General features: G+C 38.5%; 2 protein-coding genes across 5 annotated transcripts in view; both read right to left on the minus strand.

Moving 5' to 3' along the window:
- LOC141912255 (uncharacterized) overlaps positions 1–25,437 on the minus strand; it is a 159,258-nt gene that overhangs the window by 81,564 nt on the left and 52,257 nt on the right. For 2 of the 4 annotated variants that reach the window (XM_074803478.1, XM_074803477.1), the window contains exons 5-6: positions 22,601–22,759; positions 448–606 (exon numbers count right to left, since the gene is read on the minus strand). In XM_074803478.1, coding sequence (XP_074659579.1) covers positions 448–606; positions 22,601–22,759 — 318 coding nt within the window. Of the gene's footprint in view, positions 1–447; positions 607–778; positions 829–17,425; positions 17,475–22,600; positions 22,760–25,437 lie in introns of those variants that run through there. The other 2 variants (XM_074803481.1, XM_074803480.1) reach the window with 2 other exon arrangements.
- On the minus strand, positions 20,366–21,882 carry LOC141912154 (uncharacterized). Its single transcript, XM_074803370.1, has 2 exons — positions 21,423–21,882; positions 20,366–20,580 (listed from the first exon to the last, which is right to left on the minus strand). Exons 1-2 carry the CDS (start codon positions 21,880–21,882, stop codon positions 20,366–20,368), a joined length of 675 nt encoding a protein of 224 aa, XP_074659471.1.

The following is a 25,437-nucleotide window of genomic DNA, read 5'->3' on the forward strand; positions in this document are numbered from 1 at the left end:
TGATGAACCTATGCCCAAGAAATATACATATGCATATCACCTTCACATTTTCCCTCGAAACCTTCAAAAGTATGTACGAAGTGCTGATTTATGTGCAAAACAATGGCAATTAGTCAACCATCTTGATTTCTATCAGGACAGTTTATGGGCTGCAGGTGTATATAGGGCAGATAATGAATACTAAGATAATCCATTCAAGTGGATCCCAAAATCCGTAACACATGTCTATGGATGGACGAATGAACTAACAGTTAAGGCGAAAGCCCACTCGGAATCAAAAAGATGATTTACAAAAATTCAATGTATCTAAGTCATTCTACGACATGCAATTAGTGTGGTCTAAAGGCACAATCTATAACATTGAACTGTTTGTTACTATAACGAAATGAATTCCATGAACGATGACAATATATCAAAATATTTGAGAATAATTCATATTTCACTTACCAAAACAGAATTTCCATAAGTCATTTTTTGGCACAAGATCCATCATTCCACCATGTACCCACATACAATTATCATAGGCAATGGCTGTATGCCAGTGACGTGCCCCTGGTCCACTACTACAGTACTGCATGTTATACACTAAATTCCATGTGACCAGCCCTAAAAATCCATTGAAATTGAAGTTATTGATATATTTTATACATCTAAAACAGATGCCATGGCCATTGAGACCAATTAGAGCTCTATAACAAAACACAATCATATTATTATTTATATGAAAATTTCATCAACATGTATGAAGTGTGGATTAAGGTGAACAACAATTGCTTACAGTTGGCCATCTTGAATCTGACCATTGATGTTTTTGAGCTGCAGATGTGTCTAGGGTAGATACATGCATAATCAAAATATCAAGACAATTTATTGAAGCAATCTTCAAAGCTTTCCTAAATCCATCTGCAGACAGATGAGCAGACAAAAAGTGAACGCAATAGCCCCTTACAAGGTCGCTTAAAAGGCTCAGCAGATTTCTCTGAACGAAAACGGGTGGTCTAATCTTGGAAATTAGTAGGTCTAACTAGTTGAGTAACACAAGTTAGTATCCTACGTCGTCTCCTGATAAGTGAGTAATCGAAAATGTACAGGACCGAGTAAGTTTCCAGAACGACCTAAACAATCTGTAATCCCTACGTGGTCAGAACCATGGAAGATGAGCTTCAACCCGAAAAAGGCAATGGATATTGGTTACGAAGAAAACCAAAGTTCATGACGTGCCTTTTTGTTCAAGTGGGAAGATTACTATGTTCGTTAGAAGATTACTTTGAATATTACATTGCATCGAAAACACTATTTAGTTACAACACAAGTTTTTTTGGAATGAAAAACTTTTCAATCAAACAATGTACTTGTTTGAATGAAAAACTTTAAGCTAAGCATACACTGACAAAGCGACTGGATACAACTAGTTGCTACCTCTAGTTGAGTACCTCGCTCACATCGAAAATCTAATGAAAACCAGCAACTGTGTGGCTCATGCCCGGTCGCTAGGTCCATAGCGCACACATTGACAGCACACATCAATCTTTCATCCCAAAGAAAACTTTTCGTGTCATTTCCGTATATGAGTAATTTCATTCAAACATAATAATCTTCTCACTTGAACAAAAAGTCATGATACGAACCTGGGCTTTCTTTGTATCCAATATTCATATTATGCCTTATACATTATGCAGATTGATTTCATTCGAACAAAACATTTTGAAAAAATCATTTGAACAATACTGTTTTCGCTCAACAATTTTTTGGTCGGAACAGAATAGTTTTCATTTGGAACCAAGTTTTCTCATCGGAACTTAAAGCCTAGCCTACATCGACACTGCAATTGGAGACAACTAGTTGCCGGGCAGTTTTCGGCGCATGAGAGCAACTGGCTGGATACAATCAGTTATTCGAACGGGTCCATGTGAGCTAGCTTACGACTGGTTAGTGTCCATCTATCTCCAGTTCCAGCCAATTGCCTATATTCTACTTTTGAGCAACTGGTTGTACTCAGTTGCTGTCATATCCGTCGGACGAAGTAATACAGGTATTAAGTAAATATTCCGTGGATTTGGTTAAGATCGGTATGTACTGTAGGAAAAATAGAATATTGATAAATGGTTGAAATCCGCGGCCGAATCGCTGGTAGTAATAAATTGGTTTATTCATATTCTGAATTTTGGAATGACAGCCCAGAAAAAACATGTCGACTCATTGAATGGGGCCCAATTTTCGATGTTTATGGCCCGACAATGCTTTTCTAACAAAATACACCCGGAGTATTTGTAGATCAAAGGATATCATACGGAATGTATCGGCAACAGATGTAAAGTAACAAAGCCTATGTTCATTTAGAAAAAATAGTGTTGAATAAAATGACAAGGTGCCCATGGAAACTGTTAGATTTGGCGCAGAAGTTAGTAAATTGAAGGAGTCAATCGTATCCACCATACGAGACCATACATTGGTTTAGTAAGGTGCTCTATCAGCACATACTTGACATAAAAGGAAATTCATGTTTTAAAAGTATTAAATGTGTAACCGGGGATCTGTGGAGCTAGCATTTACACCAACAAGTACAGGATTCCATCCATCATGAATAACAAGGCAGTTAGACCTAATATGTACAATCTTTATTGCACCCCGGAATGTGAATGATTATCATAACTTTACATAGTCTTTACATACAGAATCATGAGTATGATGTGAGAACTTGGGGTCAGACAAGTTGTAAACATCAGGACTCACGAACTAACACCTGGTGGCATGTTTGAGACATTACAAATTATTGATGAGTACTGACAGCTAATTACTGTGAAAACCTATTGAGTAATGTCACATGTTGACGACTTTAAAGCACAAATTGATACTATAGTCATAAGTTATATTACATTATTAATATTATCATTATCATCAAGCATTTCATGTAGTAAGAGATATGAAATATTATGAACCATTCGATATGAAATTGTAGCTGGGGATCTGTGTAAACCATTTGTAAGTAGGCCAAACAGATTTTGAAATTAAATTCGTGTAATCATTTTGAATTAAAAGCCTCCTAATAAATTATAAGGTTTCATCAAATCAGAAGCATCTCAGATGTCATATCTATATTTTTGTTGCTCATGCCTCACAGCAGTATTTGGAAAAATATAATAGTAAATATAGTGGAAGAACGGCAAAAATATGGTTTTTTTTTAGAATGATGCCAAAATGAAAATCAGAGAAATTCAGCATGATTGGAGGCATATTGCTACTAGCCAAACCGATTTTCTGTCCTCTCCACTGTCTCTTATCGAGCCATCCAATGTGGTGTATGACTATATTGAGATGATGGCTGTTAGTCAACAGCCGAAACGTTGTGGTTTCATAAGAATAAATTTAATCGTATGATTTTAAATTCGAAGTGTGGGATTTCTTCATTTATCTACAGTTTACACGGATTATAGTGTTTATTCGACAACTATATTGAGAAGGTTCGACACAAGTGATTACCAGTGCAGCTAATAGATTATTCACGGATATCGGGTGTGGTCACCTTGGCATAGCAAAGCCTCTCACAATAAAGTCACACAACCACATGAAAAGAAACAAAATGTGAGATGTTAAATACAAGACACATGATATGCCTGGAAAAGCAAGTAATTGTTACATCAGAAGCAGATTTGGAACTGTTTTTAAGATTTGTGCCCGCCCAAAAAAAATATAGTAAATATAGTACAAATTTGCAAAAATATAGTAAATATAATGATACAGTTAATATAGTAATGGGTAGAATTGCTCGAACTTCTGACCCATCATGAACAAGTCTTGTGCTCCACTAACTGGGCCATTGTGTCTGCATGAAGAAACCATACTGTAGAATTGTTTGGATGCAGTAAGAGTCAATAATTAGAATTCCTGCTTACTGATTGGCTGAAATTTTGTCTGCCTCCGTTTGGCCCCCCTATAAATAATTTCACAATCGTTTATACCCGTTGCATTAGTTTATACAAATTCCCATTAACATGTATACAAGCGAGTTATTACATTCAGTTGGTAATTTTGAAACTACATTTTGTTTTGCCATTATGTGGATCTCCTTTCAGGCAATGAGTTTTTAGGTAATTGTGAATTATGGATAAAACATCATGTCCAATGAAAGAAGTGGTCAAATTTTGTCCATTATGAATGTGTATTTATACTTCTTCATGAATAAAGTTGTGTGGAGCTGGAACAATGAAGATGACTGCAGATTACATGAATTATAAATCACACATGACTGTGTTATATGACATGTGTGATTCACATTCAGGGCTGTATCACACGTGTGATTCACATGTGTAAAAATGGGACATAATCACACGGGTGATTCACATACAAAATCACACATGTGATAATGTCCCATTGTAACACATGTGAATCACACGTGCTTTTAAAAATCATATGTGTGATTTTTTTGTAAGGGTATGCTCAGTTGCGCAGACAAAAGGCCTTAGCTCTGGAAGCCATGTCATTTAAATTTGCTCATATTTGGGTGAAGCATAAGGAAATCCATGTATTTTAGGCTTAAAACAGGCACTCGGCTTATTGGACAGAAAATACGTTATTTGGTCGAATATTTAGCTAAAAGAACTGAAGGTAATGAGGCTCGCAATATAAAAGTTCGATCAAAAGTTAGGCTCGGTAGGGGTTGAGATTGGATGCATTTAGAGGATATAAGAATTTTGAGGAAAACTGCAGTAATGAAAAAGCTCAAGTGATGCAGAAAAAAAATTCAACCAAAGGCCCATGGGTCCAGTTGGATCAACTAAGTACATTTTACCAGTTCTATGATTTTACTTTTGTGCACAAACCCCATTTGTTCTGGGATTGATTTGCAGTAACGATGAAATCTTGGTGCAGTGAGTAAGCATGTTCAACTTTGATGCTATACATGGTAATGGGTTCTCCCCATGACTCACTAACACTTGGCAGAGCAATCAATCCTATGTTCTACATGTTCTTCATGGAAATGTCCTGCTACAAGAGACCTCACTGAAAATTCTTTGGTTTTAATCTCAATCAATTAAAAGTTCCAATGTTAACACATTGGCTGCCGCTGACGAGATAAATCGTCATGGTAGGTGCACCGCAGTTTGTCATGACGAGTTATATTGTCACCAATTCAATGTCATTTCACAGCGTTATGAATGACCTGGCAAAGGCAAGAAACCAGCAAACAATTGTCTGGCAGTATGGAGACAAAGATATTATTTATGGGGGGTAACTCAAATCTGGTGCACACTTGAAAGTTTAGAAAGGAATGAATTCTAGCTTCTTTTCCGGCCAATATTTAGACCATATAAGGTCGAAAATCTATATGTGCTTTTAATATTGGCCATAGTAAGTCTAAAATAACTGTGTTATAATGCTGTGTTATAATGTGATATGAGTCTTTCGTTGGTTGTTGTTCGTCAGGTGACTCCTGTGTAGTCGGAATAAAGATATTTGTAGTTGATTCTGTTTCTCCAGATTGGTTATGTGTGTGGTCGGAATTCTTGTTCCATCGCCAGCTGTGCAGTGTACCGAGGAAGAAATCTTCAGGACCCCCAACAACATTAAGTGATTTGAGGACCCCTCGTTTACAACCAGGGAATTCGTGCGGTCACATTTTGTGCCCGATCTGGGGCCGTTGGAGCAATTCGGAATCGTACGAAGTATTTGGTCGAGGGTGCATCCATAAATTTCGACGTTTCGTTTACGAGACGATCCAGTTCAGAATTGGGCATATAATAGTCGGAGAAGTTGGAAATCCGCGGTTGAATGTAAAATGCGGCCTGAAATTGTGCAATTGAAGTTATTGAAAGTGCGGCCTGGAATCGTGTTTCGTCTGTTCAGTGTTTCCGATAAGGGCGTATAATTAGGATAGAGAGATGTCAATTCGCTACCAGTAGGCGTGATTCATGATTTCATAATTATGTCAAAATATATTTGTTTGTCTGTCTCATTGTAATATGTATTTTATCGTGTGCATGATCGATCGAACTGGTTAAATCGAGATGTTCACTAATCTACTAAGGTGAAGTATTGATAGCGGGTGAATGCAATATCTGTACCAACATAGCACGTTATAGGTGAGCAACCTTTTCTAACACGCTACCCATGTTTGTTTCTTGCTACGCTTTGCTTCGTTCGAGTCAACGCTTCAGTACGCTACGCTTGCGATTACATATTTTGCGTTACAGTCAGTGTACCGTGGTGATTATTTCGGGTCTCCGGGCATGACGACGGTGGAACTGACGAGATCCCGCACATTTAGAAAAAAATTGTTATCCTTGTTGTTTATTGTATGTTGTTGTGCTAACTGAATTAATTTACTGTTTGTAGGAAAAAAACTGAGTTTTTGAGAGACCTGCTACCCAGCTGGCTGATATTCTTTTTCCAATTTTCAGTGCTGTTTTCAACAGCAGGTTTAGAGGGTCAGTTGTGAAATACCAACTGAAATGATCGCTAGCTGGTACAGCAAAGTGGGTCTTGAGGTAAAAGCCAGTAGGCAGCATGCCTCAGGGTATTTTGTACTTACTTCTGGCTTAGATTCAAAACAGGTTAAGTCAAAGTTAGAACGATTGTCCGCCATTCTAAGGTCTTTCGAGGGGTTAGATCCAAGCAGCAAGATCATTTGTTTTGTGAGTTGGAAAAAAAGGAGGACTCCATTTACCTAGTTTGTCGAGAGACGAAATGACGGCATCCCCTAACCTTAAAGGTGAATCAATTCCACTGCCAAAAGTGTGTTGCTGTAGCAAGTTGAGTGGTCCAGCTTTATTTGCCGGGAATACGGTGGCTGTTCGAAGCCATACCATAGGTACTTTTTCGGGGGATTTGCTTGGAAAGAGTGAATTAACTTTTCAGCCATGGCAAATGGAGGTACGTGCGTTGCAGCGGGATTCTAGGTATTTAGAGTCCCAAATTATAATGGCCGATCTTTACGATGTTCAGCTGTAAGCGTGCTATTTAATACAGGGGAGGGTGCCATGGTCAAATGACGTTCTGGACAAAACGGCTTTGGCGAAGTATATTCACCTGCAGAAAGCTTACAAAAATTTTAAGTCTCTGTCCACCGAGCTGGAGAATCCGTTAGTCAGTGGTCATGCCGTTTAGATGATATAATTTGCAGGATTCGGCGGCTCCCTGGGGGAGCTCAATGTATAAATGAGGAGATTTATAAATTGCAGTTTTGGCAAGGTCCTTTTGACCATATGGTTAAAATGGGGACGAGACAGAAGGAACAGTAGAGTTGTGGTCAGTCCGGTTTAAATGTAGCATCTTGTAATGAAGAAGACATCCTATTCTTCACAAGTTTCTGCTAAGAGTGTAAACCAGGGTGTGCTGGGTAAAATGAGTAGTTCGCAGGCCCAAACTGAGCCTGTCAGGGTAAAACCTCCATGGGAGGTGGCAATTAGTGATCAGGCAGGGGAAGTTGCTGCGTTAGTAAGCAAATTGTCCACCGGACAACAGTCTCCGCAGTACCGGAATTAGGTTCCTCAGCAAAGGTCGCCGGTCTTGGTTTCTAATTTCCGGTCGTCAACCAACGCGACCTGTGAGACCATTTAACAGTACATGTTTTAATTGCGGGGGATTCGGACATGTGAAAAGAGTGTGTCCCAGTACTCAAGATATTGTCAATCATTTTCAAACTCGAGAATAAAACAGACACCAGCGTCTAATAATCGGTCAGACCCAAAAGGCAAGGGTCCACGTCACAGGGCAGCGTGTGGCGCCAATTCAGAAGTAAGCCCTCAGATCGAATTATCCCGCCAGGTTGTGGGTTCGGCTAATCTAGTTTAGCTTGAATGTGGGGTGTAATGTGTCAGGCTCTGGTGGATTCGGGATATCAAAAGTGGCCACCATTTCACAAGATTTTGTGGAAGTTTATTTACCTGAGAGCTCCGTTTGTCCATTAACCGATTTCATCGAGGTTACCACGGTGGATGGTTCAGTTTTACCTTATCAGGTGTACCTCGTTGTGAAGATCAAATGTGGAAACCTTGAGGTAGAAGTTCCTGCTCTAGTGGAGGAAGGGACACCTTTCCATAAAAAAATACCATTGCTAATAGGCACCAATGTCTTAGATCAGTTGTCTGATTTTGAAGGCTTTCCTTCGCAATGGGGTGTAGCTGATAGGCTTAGATTTCGTGAACCCAATGATGCCGATAAGTCCACCAAGCCTGTCAGGGTTCCTGGAGGTATGGAATTGACTGTCCACGGATTGGTGCGACGGAAGCTCCCGATGTTTTGGGTATGACATCGTTTTTATAAAGTAGTCTCCCTGGAGGACTTATGGTCATTCCTTCCGCTCAGGAAATTGGCTCTGCGTCAGTATCACGAGTCGCAGTAAGAATCTGTAATACGGGCCAGCGTTCGGTTTCTATCCCTTCCGGAGTTTGTATTTGTTCTATCTCGGCTGTCAATTTAGTGGCAGGTCTTAAGTAGTTGATTTGTCAGATATTGAGGATCACGGAGATTCTCCTCATGATTCAGTTGAAGCCGAGTTAATCAGGAGATTTCTGAACAGTCTGGCTCCTGTGAAAAAACTGAAAACAATGTAAATAATATGTCGCGAGAAAAATTTTGATCTATATTTAAATCCAATGATGTATTACCCCAGGCCATGGAGAAATTAAAGGCCGAGGAGCAGTATAAAAGCCCAATCAATGTCAAAGATGGCAGTACCCATGAAGCCATAGTGCAGTAGAGAGCTCCAACGGTTGAAACTGGAATTCTCCTATTTTCTCTGTCAGTTATCCGATTTGGATCCTCCTTTTTGTCAGACATATGTTTTAATGTGTAATATATTCATTTCTGCAGTCAAAAATGTGTTTTAGGCCCTCCTCTTTGAGTAATTAAGCTTTTTAGTTGGTATTTCCGTCAAAATTTGAATCTTTGTGTTAGCCACCCGGTTAACTAGCATCCATACTCCTCGGCCTTAAGCATCTTCATTGGGGACCTGGCGGTCTATATTTTCTACCTCCGATTAGGATTTGGGTAAGACGCATCTAGTTGAACATCATTTAAATTTAACTGAGGACAGGCCGATTTTTCAACGGTATAGACCCATCCCTCCAGCTATGGTTGACGAGGTCCGGGAACATCTTAAAATCATGCTGGCGGCTGGGGTAATCTAATCAGGTTGTCATCGAGCGATTTCCCCTCACTCGTAGTTTTGATTAGAAAAATGGGGAATTAGAATTTTGCATAGATTGTCGGGAACTAAACACACAATTCCCGATATGTATTGTCTCCCCAGAATTGACAAACATCTTAATGTTCTTTCGGGCGCTTAGTATTTCTCCAGTCTAGATCTGAAGAGTGGTCATTGGCAGGTAGCTGCGGCCCCCAAGCATAGGGATCAAACGGATTTTTTATTTTGGCCATATAGTCTCTATATATGAGACCGACTATCAAAAAAATAAGTCTGTTTTGGATTGGAAAATTCCTGAGACGGTTGGGGAGGTTTGGAGTTTTATGGAGTTCTCCTCGTATTGCCCTCGTTTTGTACAGGATATCAAGAAGATAGCAAAACCTATTAATGATCTCTTAAGGGGAGTGTTAAAGTCTGCATCGGGGAAAAGTACTTTTAAATCGAATGTCGAATCGGGTGAAGCCCAACAAAATGCTTTTGACACATTGAAACGTGTATTATGTGAACCTCCGGTGCTTGCCTATGCTGATTATAGTCTTCCCTTTGAGTTACATACTGATGCGTCACTTAAAGGTAAAGGGGCATGTCTATATCAGAACCAAGAGGGCAAACTTTGTCCTATCCGATTTGCAAGTTTGGGATTGAAAGACTCTGAGAAGAACTATCCAGTCCACAAGTTAGAATTTTTGGCTTTAAAATGAGGCATTTTATGATTATATTTACGGCATTAAGTGCACTGTTAAAAATCGATAGCAACCCCCTTGTGTTAACCACGGCGAAACTTGATGCCACATGTCATCGTTGGTTGCAGAGTTTGACTATAGCTGAACTTTCTCTGGAATATCAATCCTGTAAGAGTTACGTGGATGCAAATACTTTAAGTCAATGTAGACTCCACAGTAGTTCAGGCTTTGTGTTGTTCAGGGTCAGTATCTTTTCCGTCTGACGTCCTGGCCTCAAGTGAACAGATTGGTAATAATTATTTTAGAGATAGGGATCCTAGTCTTGCTCAGGAAAATGATCCTGATTTGAGGCGTATTATCAGCCATATTAGAGCTATGGGTAGTTTAGCTCTTCTTGTAGCCAGGATCGTAGATGGTAAAAGTATGCAACCCAATTTCGTTTTCATGATGCTTTGCTATGCCGTAGAGTATTAGAGAATGGTGTCGAGCATTTCCGTGTCGTTATGCCTGAATCAGAGAGGTCTATAGTTTTAGATAGAGTTCATGACCAAATGGGTCATCTGGGTCGTGAGAAGACCCTCAGTCTTTTACGAAGTAGATTTTTCTGGCTGGGTATGTATGCAGACGTGGACACGTATATCAAATCGTGTAGCCAGTGCGTAGTTCATAAAGGGTCCGTAACCCGTTTTCAGGCCGAATTGGTCCCTATCGTGACTTCAGAGCCGTTGGAAGTAGTATGTATTGATTACCTTAGTTTAGATCAGAGTAGGGGTGGGTTTGAGTCTACATAATTTTTAACAATAATACGCACTGACCATCAAATAGCCAAAACTATGGCACGTATGCTATACGAGCGTTTCATTACAAGATTCGGCGTTCCAAAACAAATTCACGCCAATCAGGGAGCTAATTTTGAAAGCCAATTTTGAAAAGTCAGATGATTCATCCGGTTCGTCTGGTGTTGATGTGAACACTAGTGCTGCTTTAGAAATGAACAATTCTTTGGATGAGTCTGAAACTAGACGTGGGCGTCCACAACATGTTTGTAGATTGCCTGCTCACCTCGATAATTTTATTCTCGGACTGGCTCAGGTTCAGTCGTTATGGGAAGGAAAGATTGAAATGCTTTTCCCTGCTGTGAAGGATTCTAGTGTTAACTCTAATCCAGGCATTATGGCAGCCATTTTAAAACTGCGCAAATGATAAATGTTAGTACTGGCTTGTGATAAAGTCTTGAAATGTGTCATTGGTGTAATTGTTTACCGTATGTCGCTTTGTGTCATTTGTGTGACTTTTTAAAGTATATTGCTTTGGGTCATTTGTGTAATTGTTTAATGTAAGTCGCCAGGTGTCATTTGTGTACTTGTTTAATGTAGATCGTTGTGTCATTTGGTAATTGTTTGTTGTAGTTAGTTTAATATCAGTTGTGTAGAGCTGTCTAACGCAGAGTTATGAAATGTTTGTTTTTTTTATTTGTATCATTGTCTCGGGACAGTACAGTTTTTTCTGTGAGGGAGGGCGTGAAGGGAGTTAGTTGTGGGATATGGTTGTAATATTTTCCCTGCCATGGGGAGGATGTAACGGGGCTGGTTTGCTCCAGTTGGTTATCATCCAGTGCAGCCTCCTTCCCACGTTTTCTAGGAGGTATAAAAGGCAATTTTTCCCTGCATCATGGTCTTTCGTTGATGTGATGGACCGGTCAAGTCTGGTATCCGGCTTTTACCGAGTCCAAATCCGTATTTTAGTGACCCCCGTATTGTGTGGGGATTCTTTTGTTCTCTTTTGGCGTGGTAATAAAAGAAAGAAGACGTTAGGTAAATCTCGGCCTGGTTTTTGATTAATTTAGAGGTTCTGTGGAAACAATTATTCCTCCTTTCTTGATTGAGCCAACGAAAGAGGAGATTTCACATTGGTTGTTGCTCGTCATGCGACTTCAGTGTAGTCGGAATAAAGATATTTGTAGCTTATTCTGTTTCTCCAGGTATGTAGAGAACTGTTTTTTTAGTAAGGGAAAAATATAAGTTATGAAACTCTAGGGTGAAACTAAGCTGCATTTCATATTGGCCATAGTAACTGTGTTATAATGCTGTGTATAATGTGATATGGGTCTTTCATTGAATGTTGCTCGTCAGGAAACTCCCGTGTAGTCGTAATAAAGATATTTGTAGTTTATTCTGTTTCTCCAGTTAGGTTGTGTGTGGTCGGTTTTCTGGTTTCATCTCCGGCTGTACAGTATACAGAGGAAGAAATCATCAGGACCACCGACAACAACAAGTGATTTGAGGACCCCTCGTTTACAATAAGGGAATCCATGTGGTCACATCGAAAAAGTCGAAAAATATTCTTTTAAAAAAAGAAATTTTTGGGAAACTAGGGGTTCAGGGACACCATGCCCACTTGGGAAGTGGTCCCAAATGCTCAACAATCTAACACTTTCAATATTCAACGCCCCCTGGTGACCATTTACAAAAACCAATGACCTTGAAACTCACCACAATCATAGCACATGTCAGCAGCTATGATTGTGTAATTGATTGTGATAACAAAATATGCTTCATTACCAATTTAATATGGAAGTACTAAGTTATTCTACCATTCAATGCCCCCTGGTGACCATATTCAAAACCCAAGTCCCAAGTGGGCTAATAAAAAGTAGTAACTTTTAGCCAAAAAAACTTTTTTCCTTTTGGTCAAATTGTTAATGGTTTGGTTGGGTCTGAATTAGAGCCGCTTTTTGAATGAGACGCAATATTGGTTTCTCCGCCTCCACAGTTGTGCTAACAACCGCTGAAAACCGTCTTAAGGAGCACTGCTATCTACGAAGCGCTCGGATGTGATACGTGCGATTGAGGCGATTAAAGCGATTGAGGCGATTTACACTGATCTCAGGAATGAAGAAAATGGAAGAAAAGGTCGGAAATCCGACTATGGTTGGAAGATTTTCATTCAGATAGGTCAAACCGTATTTTGTAAAAGAGAAAACATAAAGAATAAGGTTAGATAGAAAGGAAGAGTTAGAACAGGAAGAATGTGATAGTAAAGAACAGTTTGAACAGGTAGAACATGAGAAACAGCGTTGTCATGAATTGTAATTAGCTAGATTAGGTCAAAGGTCATTTGAAAATTTACCTAGGGTTTGTGTGAAATATCCAGAGATACCACCTTTCGATGATAAAATAAAAGACATGGATGCTTACTTATTTACTTTCGAAAAATATGCGGAATCTCGTGATTAGCCGCAGACGAATGGGTTGCATATGTAATTAGTATGTCTCAAGAACACGCTCATGACTATGGTTTGTTTAAGGAAGCTTTATCAAAGCGGTTTTAATTAACGAGGCAAGGATTATATGATAAATTTAGAGATTCTTTCCCAACAAAAGGCTAAACGTCTGATCATTTTGTAGGTCGGTTACAAGGCTATTTCAATTATCAAATTGATAAGGAGCATGGTAGTTTGGTTCATTTAACTATGCAAGAATAAGTATAAACTTCCTGTGGATCGGTTATATGTTCTGATGAAGAAAATGGGTTATTGTTTAAATTTTTGATGTTAACGGCCTGACAGTGCTTTTGCCACTTTGAATCATCAAAATACGCACGGAGTATCTGTAGATCCAAGTGAGCTGATGGATATTATACAGGTTGTATATGAAACAGTGGTGGGTAACAACCCAATTAACATTTCTAGTCGGCCCGACGTCGGCATTGAGTAAGACGAAGTTGGCATTTGGACGTGGATCGGCAAGGAGTCATCTTCACTGTCGGGCCGACGTTTCCACGCCGACCCCGGCGGGGCAAATACTTATTTCTGATGCATTCGCTCTAATTTAAGCATAATATATGATAGTAAATATTATGTAGGTATATGTATAGCGTAGTTTTGTTTCAAAATTATTAATTCTTGATAAGGTAATCTTTTCGTAGTCGGGCCAACGTTGGCCCGTTAACCTTATGCCGACCAAGATGGTGGTCCCCTCTTTCGCCCCATTTGAGAATTATTTAAATAAGGACGATATCAATACCTCAGTTATTAATCAATTATACACATATACGTTTGATTATATGTTATTAAAAAGGGTTTTTAAACTGAATAAAAATTGAAAGTTTTGTTTTTAATGAGGCCGGCGTGGTGCGCAGATCTTCCGCCGCCATTTTGGTTCCATTCTGTTCGCACTTTTGTTCGTATTCTTTGTTATCAAAATCGCTATTCATCAGTCTTCTAGTTGTAACAAGTGTAATTACAAGTGTTACATTCGGTAAGTGTTATTGTATTTACATGGAATTTGATATTTGCGGCTGAGTTGCTTCAATTTTAAGGCCTAATTGAAGCGACATCAAATTCAATGCTAAAATAACACTTAAAATGATTAGGTTATTAGAACTATTATATTGTAATGATTACAAATTGATTGACTCAGGTTTAATAGCTGATATCATGGATACATCATCAGGTTTTAGGGCATTTTGAGCTAGTACTAGGCTGCTGCCAACGCTGTTGTGTTGGACTGAAAATGAGAAAATACAATTTAACCAGTTTATTTTTCTTTTAGGCTTGTCACTGCAATCGAGAAATTTCGTGAGGAAAGGATGTTGGGGCATGTTCTACAACAGTACAACGTCGAAGAGTGTGATATCACTTCGTGTAGCTTCACTCAATGATATCCAGTCAGGACGAATTTACTGGTGACATTTTTAGAAGCTGTAAGGATGATCCCTTCTCATAAAAGACTACAACAATGATTGAGCGGTGAATGAGGGAATTGGGGATGGGGATGCATCAAACTTTGGCTTAAACACGCTAAAATCCTAATAATTCTGTAGTTTTGGCAAAGAATTAAACAGCAGTTGAAACCTGTATACATAACAATTCATATGTGTGTCCCCTGCTTTAATACAGATCTTACCATTATCTATGTAGTATGAAAGGATTTATTTTTGTATTATGTGATACTTATTAGAAAAAGAAAGTGTGGATTTTTCTAAAATTCTTAAAAAACACTTAGATGAGTCATCTAACTGTGCATATCATTCAGGCATTAATCATATAGATATTGCTTTGTTTATTGGTTAATAATTTTCTAAAGATAGTTCAAAATCGTTGTTATCAATCGAAGAAATGCTTTTCAAACGATTTGGTATTATATAAATATGATGACATATGATGAATGGTGACAGTAAATTTCTATTTTATTACTTTTATAGTTTATCTCAAAATCTATGTAAACTGTTTAAAATTATGTATTGATTTTTGTTTTGCAACTAAAGGAAAAGAACTTGTACATGTAATTCTCTATAGTTGTCTCAGGTATCTTATGGAAGAGGTTCCTCGAACTCAGTTCCTGGATGACGTTGGCAAACAGTCAGGGAATCGACAAATATGAATGGGGTTTGATCAGAAAACGGTCGGATGAGGTTGGCAAACGGTCGGGGAATCGACAAATATGGACGGGGTATGGTCAGAAAAGGGTCGGATGAGGTTGGCAAATGGTTGGGGAATAGACAAATACGGACGGGGTATGTTCAGAAAAGGGTCGGGTGAGGTTGGCAAACGGTCGGGGAACTGACGGACATACTATTAGGCAGTCGGCATTATGTCGGCAAAGTGACGAAAACTGAATTCGGGCCGACCACTTCCCGACGATGGGACGACTATGACACCGACTAAGGGCTGACAATCTTGCCGACTTTATTTGGACGTCGGGCCGACTAAAAAAGTTGACTGGGAAAGCCTATGTTCTTTTAGTAAAAATAGTGGGGAATAAAATAATAGATATAGCTGCGAAGCAGCAACAACGGGTTTCTGCCTAACTGGTTCAAATGTCCCACTGGGAAGCGTACAAAGATTTCATCGAAATAATTTCAATCAGTCAAAAAATGACTATTTCGAAGAAGCACAATCTAAGGTCAACCATATGCTGGATATGTGAATCCGTAAGGTCTACCATGTGAAAAGTACCGATGTAACAAGTCTAGTCAAAATGGCTTTGAGGATAGCAAAGATATGGTGCTTGCAAGTTCCCCTGGTGGCAACTGCATGAATTTGTATCTCCGTGCGCATTTTCCATAATTATTCCGTTATTCCGTTAACTATCGGTTGATCTACCTTCACTATGCGTTGTGCTGTAAGGAATTTTCATTCAGAAATAAACAATAAAGATTTTTCGTTAATCAACGATAGTTTACTCTTACTTTAGCATATTGCAACTTATAATACAACTTTAAAAACTCAACCACTTATACTCAAAAAATATTAATTGACTTCAAAAGGCAACTTTGCCATGCTGATCACAAATGAGATAATTACTTTAATTCCTAACAAAATTATTGCATTGGCCTGATTCGAACATGGTGTGGCATCACTGCGTCAATGTCATTGAAGTGATTTAAGTAATGTTGAGTTTATCCGCCAAAAAGAAGTTATAAAAATGGCTGCTTTCTGAGTCGCAGTCAGATGAAAAAGTTCATGGGAAATGATAGATTGTACTGATGTTAGTCCGAATCCGTGATTTACGGTTGAGTCTGACGCGAAAGGACGTCTGGTGATTTGTAGGCTTTTCGGGATGTACTTTTATCAATGGATAATGATTCTTTGCGACATTCTTGTTCCCTTTTTAGACCCGGTAATTATGCAGGATTCATTCATGATAAATTACTATCCCCAAAATCGAAACGGTCAGGCGGAAAGTGATATTTCTGTCATAATTGAAAGTTACGTATATAAGCTGTTAGTAGTCGAATCTGAGAGGAGCTACATTATATGAACAATTTTTGGCTGGAAAATAGAAAATTTAGAAAAATAATAATCCACTGTATTAACAAGAGGGTTTCTGCGAAAGCAGTAGAAACCCTCATAATAATAATCACATGAATATCAATAGGGCTTTCTGTGAAGTAACAGAAAACCCAAATTGATAAAAAGCAACACATTCCAATGAATTTCAATCGGGTAAGAGATTTTATTACTGCATTGAATGTTTGAAGTTATTTTGTACCAAAGGAAGAAAGTTTCATATGCAATAACAAAATGAACTTCGCTAATGCCAAAGTCCATGACAAATATAAACTAATTTGAATTACTATCAAATGCCCTGTAGAATAGTTTACCGAATTATAACTATCAACAGCCGATGCTGAACAAACTCTTCAACAAATAGCGTTAACCACAAATGCAACAATGATAACCACAAATGTGGCTAGCAGAGATCCTTCAAATGATAAAAATTAATGTTTGCCTTTGGTTAACGCGCAAGTAGACCTCAGACACGGTCAGCTTTTTGACTGACAAAATTCAACTTGTAAAGATCTGACTTTGATTTTCTCGATAAGCAGAACTAGACAATTTCTTCTATGACATATTCATGTCCAATTATATGTGTTTAATGGTGTTACTGATATCAATAAAAATATATTGAAGAGACAAAAAACTTGTCCGCCTAACGTTGTTTGTTGCGCTTCGCTCAGCTATAGAGTTTTATAGAAGTGCCGACGATTTAAAATACCAGAAAAGGAACTTTAATCACCAAATAATGTATTTTTGAAGAAGCAGTTGATTTGCAGACTATCAGATGGGAAATAGATTAAGAGCGTAACGTACCTAGTGTTAGTAGCATCTGGTTCCTACATTTCAATTGAAACCACCGTCATTACTGTTGCCTTGCAACTGCATCTACAACTGCATGCATGGAAGCCACATTTTATACACAAGTATGATTGGCTGACAGCATATAACAAGAGAACCGATAAAACAGATAAAAAAATTGATTCATAAGGTTCTGCCTTGCTGAGCAAAAATTTGCCCACAACTCACAAATACCATAAGGACACCTTTCAACATACTAACCTTTGAGTTGCATCCCACTAGTCGGTATGAAACCTCATAAGTATTATTTGAATAGTACCTTATATTGGCAAGTATTCCTTGGGAGAGCAAACGGACGAAAAGTAAACTCAACAGGCTGCTGTGACTTACTTGAGTACCAAGTGGGCTATAAAGCCATAACGTTGAAAAATGCCTTTGTCTTGGCAGAAAGCCTGAACATAGACAAACCAAAAACATTGACAAACAACATGCGGAATTTCATATAAGCTAATGCCTCAGCCAAATACTAGTTCCAGAAACTCATAAGATACCAAGGATATTTTGGTTTACTTAAATAACTGGGACATTTCAATGACTCCTACTAAAAACTGACGGGAGCTGACTGGATTCGACTGGGGCTGACCGGTACTGACTGGAGCCAACTGGAAACCTACTGGAGATGACTAAAAACTGACTGGAAACCGACTGGATGAAGCCCGAATTAAAATACATATCTTCGAATTACATGATTACTCATAAAAACACTAAAAGACACACCTAAACTTAAGAATATATACGCAAAGAGAAGATTTTTTTATTTCTTCGTTCAAGCTTCTCCAAAATTATTTTTGATCATTGTAATATTCACATCCGGAAAGAGATATGCCTGCCACTTTTTTTTAATCTAGTTCAAAAGCTTAAAACGACAAGCAATCTATCAAAACTATAGCGCTTCATTGTTGGAAAATTGATGATTCCAAAAACCTCGTCGCTAGAACCCTGGGCAAAGAAAAAGGACGAAAAATACGAAAACCGTATCCAATAAACCGCAAAAAATAAATGACTCTTAATATGTTTGTCATTTGATTGTTTAAAAAACAATCTAGGTTTTGAACTCTAAATTATTATTATTTCATTATATCAAGCGTTAAGCAGTGCGTTTCACGATTTTGTCCATGATAGTAAACATCAACTGCTTTACGTGACCGTTAACTTCAATAGAAAATGGCGCGACAACTTTTAATGGGTGAACATTATGATAATTTAGTTTTGAATCGTAGACAACGGCCACCTATACTCGAGCTTCAGCTGCCAGATGAGGAACTGCGAAAAAAATATCGATTCGGCAGACAGGGAATCGAATATATAACAACGTTAATTGAAGATGGCTTGCAAAGGGAAACAAAAAGAAATCAAGCACTGAGTGCCCAAGAAATCGTCTTAGTATAGCTGCGCTTTCTAGTGAGTGGGGCATTTATGGCGGTGATCGGAGATACATTTAAAGTTCACAAGTCGACAGTATCTAGATGTATTCACCAATTTTGTGAACTAATGACAAGTCAGGAGATAATGTCTAGATTTATTCGTTGGCCAATGACTGAGGAAGAGAAGAAAAAGTCGAGGGATGGATTTTACCAGACAGCTGGGTTTCCCAGAGTCATCGGAGTGGTTGATTGCACACATGTTCGAATCCAGTCACCCGGAGGCCCAAATGAACATACATATGTGAACAGAAAAAATTTCCACAGTTTGAATGTGCAAGGAATATGTGATAGTACCTGTAAGTTAGCGGCCTCGTAATTAATATGTGGTAAAACTTACCGTTGCCCTGGCAGATTCAATGATGTGATTTGATATACTTATTTTTGAAATGAGTGGGCACTAGCCGGATTGCCGGTACTGGTGTACTGGTAATTCATATCACTTCCTACTCCACACACAATACTCCTATGTCCGATGAAGGGTAGCTCCGAATATATTCAAATCAGGGAATCATTTTTGTGGTAATTCATTCTCTGGAGATTATGTCTACTAGATTTAATTGACTAATAATCAATCGGACTGATAGAAATCATTATAACAAGCCATTTTTCCATCATTCACAAGTACAAATTCCGCCAATAACATCTTATTAAAAAATGAAATTTTACAAAAGGCCTTAAAAGCTGGGAAGCCGATTTAATCGAAGTGTCTCTTTTTATTCTGAAAATGAATGACATAAATATTGCTCCTTTTTACCTTGAACATCCCTAATTTCAAGTAATAGTCATTTATACATTTTCCATTCTTTGTTTATAGTTCGTTTTATTAATGTTGTTGCAAGATGGCCGGGAAGTACACATGGTAGCCACATATTCAGATCTTCAGGTTTCAGTAGGTATGTTTCTGCCACCTCAGATCCACGAAAGGCTTACTAAACCATATAGTTATTTTAATGATGATTCCTCTTATGTAGATGGCTAGAGAACCAGCTAGTTCATTATGATATAATTCTTGGTGATAGCAAGTATGCGTGTCGTCCATATCTTATGACCCCGTACCTCAATCTAGCAAACCAACCCCAGAGAAATTATAACCTGAGTCAAAAGAGCACACCCGTAATGATCCAGCGGGTTTTTGGTGCACTAAAGAGACGTTTCCATGTTTTACACGGGGAGCTCAGAATTTCACCCGAATGTGCATCGAGAGTTGTTGTCACTGCAATGATCCTACACAACATTGCAATAGAATTGAACGAACCGGTGTTGGAACCAATGCAAGCTATAGAAGAGGAAGTAGAAGTTGAACCTTATAATGGGAATGATCGTCAGGGAAGACTTAACAGGGACAATCTTGCCAATACATTTTTTGCATAAAGAGATTTCCATTGGATAATGTAGCCTTAATTTACTAATTTAAGAATATAACAGTAACAATAATTACTTTTCAATTAATTAATTTAAAACTTCCTTTCAATTATTGTTCTTTTCCAATAAGATCATTCAGCTGCTCGAGTGACAATTCGTTGATATCCACAAAATTATTTTGCCTCTTCAAGATTACAATTTCTAATTGGAGTTTCTCCATTTCGAGTTTAATTTTCGCCGATTCCAGTGCGATGCGCTCTTTGTCAGCTTCTAGTACCTTAAATGGTAAATGAGTCATACACAACTTATTGTAGCTGGTAGCCTCTAGAATGAAGAATTCGTTCAGTTCATGGGTCTATTGGGTTTACAATTTCACCTGGCAATGTAATTGGAGACGATGATCTGCGGAGTATCTTCGCCTCTTCAAGTTTTCTGCTGGAGTTGACTGTTGGGATATCTTAGGCTGCGGAACTAACTCAACATCATAAATTACTTCTTCTTCAGGGCCTACTTCAGCTGAAACTGTAAAAGTTTGATTATTTCCTCCTCTTGAGTCTATAGAACGCGACTAAGCCTACCCAGTCTTTAATGAAATTTCTAATGAGAAAAAATACAAGAAAATAAGATGACCTTCCAGGTCAAGGTGATTTCTGAAAACAATTGAGCTTTTTTGAAATAGGCCATGAGGTAAAGGGCGATAAGATGAACCATCCGACCCACCAATGGCGGCCCGAACCCGTCGGTTATATTTCCTCATGTTCCAAACTTTCGGTACTGGTAATTAGCTTTCCAGGTTTAGAGCTTTATACACGCGCGATGAAATACTTCAATAGTTCAACTAGGCCTAACTGCATTTTGAATATTCCTCCTGAGAGTTTTAACACTGCACCAGGATAAAAATGTATTTGAATAAGGTGACCCGTATTGTAAACTGTGTTGACAAAGTGGGATTGAGCTCCAATTCAAGAACTACTCTACGGTATGTAATCTCATTAATTATTCATTAGTTTGACCCTGACCTATGACATCATTTGTAAGGACTCCCGACCAAATGTAAACAAAAGCAGACGGTTCAACTAACCGAACCGAAAAATCATGTTTATGGTCTGATTGCAATAAATCTTTTAGAAATCAAAATACTCTTGTTGAATTAAAAATATACATACTCTCATCATTAACACCATCTTCAAGTTGAAAAGAGTCGAGATTAATTGTTCCTTCAATCCCAGTGAAAGAAGGGTTTCCATCTTGGATCTTCAAGATTGCCTGGCTGATTTCCGAGATTTCTTGTGGTGGTGGACCTCCACCAGTTTTCTTGATGCCCTTTTTGTATCCCGATTTCTCCTGCTTAGCGTTTGTATTTAACTGTCGCCACTTCTCCCTAACTTCCTCCACTGACCTCACCTCCACACCCAACGCTGATACCTTACTGCTGATTTCTTTCCATATTTCGATCTTCTTTTTGTGGTCTAATTTGTTATTAAAGCCACTGTGAATGGTGTGATATTTTTCTTCAACCAAATTGCACAATGGTGTGATCTCTTGTGATGAGAAATTAGTCTTCCTCTTCCTTTTAAAGCACATATTATGAGGAGCATTCTCACTTAAGTTTGAAGCGGTGGCCATCTTGGAATCAACTAACGACTGGTTAAGGAACTTTAACAACTCGTTAAAAGTTCCTAAACAGTCGTTAGCTAACGGTTACTCTAACGGTTGTTTGAGCAACACTTTTTAACGCGGATGTTAACTAACGAGTCGTTAGGAACTTTAACGAGTCGTTAAGCTTAACGACTCGTTAAAGTTAACCAACTTTTGAGCAACCGGCCCCAGATTTTCAAAACGGAAAAATGCTACTACATGTACCAGAAAAAAACACTTGAATAATGTAAATAAACCATAACATGTAATATAGTAATAAAATAAATATATAATAATAGAATATGATAGAAATGATTATGTGACTAATATTACATGAGAAAAATGTTTGATAACAGGAGCATTTTTATTGTCATCTTTTGAACTTGGAAAAACAATTTTAAAAAGTTTATATCTGCTAAATATTCAGTTGCGAAACACTGTCTTTGAGTAATCAGCTACATCCAGTCGGTTTCCAGTCGGTTCCAGTCGGTTCGTCGGCTCCAGTCAGTTTAGGTCAGTTTTTAGTAGGGGCGCATTCTAATATATGTTAGGGAATAGTGGGACAGGTTTTTACATTACATGATTAGTCATGAAAAATTGAGCCAGCTAAGAAAAGTGAACACAATATGTATCTCACTGTAAGTGTGGTCAAAACTATGCCTTTTGAGATTATGTCAATGGTGCGCTAGAAAGATTTGCAACCCACCAAAGTTGTATGTCCACATGTCACTGTTGGATCCTTTCAAATCAATGTAACCACCATAGATGTGCATACTTCCATTTATTATGACTGCACTGTGTCCACGCCTGTTTGTTGGTGCTACACAGCCAGTTGTCGACTTGAAAATCTCCCATGTAAGTGTTTCTGTGAAATGATTCATGAGATGAATATGTATTAAGATAACATTCCAATGATTAGAGGATGACCATAAACTGATCAATATCCAAATCGAACCAGGGGTCCAGGGACACCATGCCCACTAAGTGAAATGCTTGAAAATCTGACTTTTTCAATACACACATATATAATACAATTTAGTGAACATAAAACTAAGGCTAATGACCTGGAAACTCCCCATAATCAAAAACACCTCATCAGCTACAATTTTGAATTTGATACAAAAAATTTTTAGTTTCCAATGCTTAGGATGGAGTCAATGAAAAGGATGGCTCCGACAATATCCAAATCTTAGATACATATAGTGAGACCAGTAAGGTTCGAATCGCTAGCTGCATGTTTTAAACATTTTATAGCGGTAATTCCCTCAATTTGAATGCAAATGCTATGCAGGATGTACGTAAGTACTTTTCAAAAATATCTTAGGTCAGGGGCGGATCCAGACCGTATTAGCCGTATTGCCCAATACGGTCTAGAATTTTTAAGTGCCCTTCGAAATTTCACCGGCAATATTTTTGACGGCATTATCTCAGCAACCGCTAATTCCGTGTCCGTAATCCGGGCATAATTATAAAATTAATCGGTAAATACTGCTGCTGAGAAAGTGAGGAGAGATAATCATACTTGATATACCCGGTAAGGCCTTTAATCATGATAAATTAAAAAAGGCACTTAAATGAGGGCACCTCGTCCTTGCCTTTTCAGGGAGGGCTAAAGGGGCACTCGTACGTTAGAAGAGGGCACTTTACGCGGAGAATGTTGAACAAAAGGGCACTTTGCCTTTTCAAGGGGCACGCTCAGGCTTTAATTCGCGGTGAATCCTGAAGAAAAAGGCACTTTTTTACCTAATTTTTCAAATTTTAGGGGCACTTTTGGTTTGGAATACGGCACATGACATACGGATAAATGTGAAGACGAGGCAATTTTTGCCGATTGTTAACAATGAAGGGGCACTTAGCCGTATTCTGTATAATTGTTAAGGAGCACATTTAAAGGTTATAGGGGCACTAGGGAAAATATAAAAAACAATGCCAGTGTTTTTCATGGGTGTCTTCTGTGAAATTCATTGTTGATCTTGAAGTTGGCGACAACCATTCTTTCATGGGTTTGCCAGCTTCATTTTTATCCGCATCTGTTGAAATCTCGTCTCGGATTCGTTTATTCTGGATTGCTCTGCTAGTCTCTAGAAGCCCTCTAAAAGCCTTTAAATGGTACCATATTTTCAAAATTTTCTGGGGGATGGCCAGACCCCCCCACCACGAAAGACTTCAAACCTTCGACGCTCGCATTGACCTGGATACTGGGTGTGCCCTAAGATCAGAAAGTGCCCTTAAATTTCTTGCCAATACTGTCTACCCATCCCCCTGGATCCACACCTGTAGGTTATTTATTTCGTATATATTCCTTGTTGAATGAATGCAACCGCAAATTCTAAGAATAAATCTCCCGCGCAGCGCTATTATATACAATTATTGATTTGTTGAAACTCGCGCCGACAGGTGGCTTGATGTTTCGTAACGATGTTGTATATAAGCAATTTAGAGATTGTAGCACCGGTTAAGACGCTTTTACGGTCTGTTCATTAAGTGTGCTATGATCTCAACTTTTCCTCAAAACTACAACCACTAACAGGTACCCACCCCTCCATTTTCTCAACGGATCTAAACGAATCACAAGAATGATAAAAATAGATATCCAACCGTGGATTTCCGTGTTTCCATGTAAGATTTTCGTCCCGTTATGACAGTGCTTCATTATGGATGGCCAAAAAATCTGATGACCTTCGGGTCAGACCCTGAAGGTAACCCCCAAAGTTCTCATACATGGTATCATTTGAAAGCTTGTGAAAAAAGCTTTCATGAAATACATACAGCATGGGGTCTCATATCTAATGAGTTATAAATTTTTCCCCTTGCAAGGTCCAAAATCTCTCATAGGCCGAAAAATACCTGCCGGTTAAAGGGTTAAGAAAAAAAGACCATTTCTGATTTGCAGTAAAATTTGCTAGCAATGGTCGAGTATTACCAAAATAATGAACACCAAAATCCTTTTGTTACGTGGTTCACTTTCACCTGTGACTTACGTACCACAGATTCGCTATGTGGTACACGCTTTTTAACCTTGGGAATTTACCATCAAATTCAGATCAGATTATCATCAGAACGTACTGCAGAATAGAAAAGCAGGCTTTGTTAAGCAATTGGTAGGATATCCAAATTTTATTTGAGCTTTTCCTGAAAAACCTATATAAATCATGCTAATTAGGTCACGTAAAGCACATAATCCGTATAAAAATCTATCTTTTTTATCCCCAAAATGTTAGCCCACTATGTTGCTCTCTGTGGGTACAGTATACCCCTTTCTTAACACTTCCAGTATCAGTAGGGGTTTTAGTAAGATCACCAAAAACTTCTATTTCTGTCTCAGTATGGTGGGTGGGTATATGGCCAGTACTGAAAGAGTTAGGCCTAAACGATTTCAGCTGAACAGAATTATTGAAGAAATTCAATAAAATCAGTGTTTGCATTAGAAGCCGGGTCCCGGGTCAAAGTCCCGACAACTTGTAAAATCGGACCCAACAACTTTTTTCAACCCGATGCGATTTTTCGTTCGCATTCTAAGCGCTAGATCGTTTTCTGACGCTA

Source organism: Tubulanus polymorphus, chromosome 10 (assembly GCF_964204645.1).
Source record: "Tubulanus polymorphus chromosome 10, tnTubPoly1.2, whole genome shotgun sequence".
Lineage (NCBI taxonomy): Eukaryota > Metazoa > Nemertea > Palaeonemertea > Tubulaniformes > Tubulanidae > Tubulanus > Tubulanus polymorphus.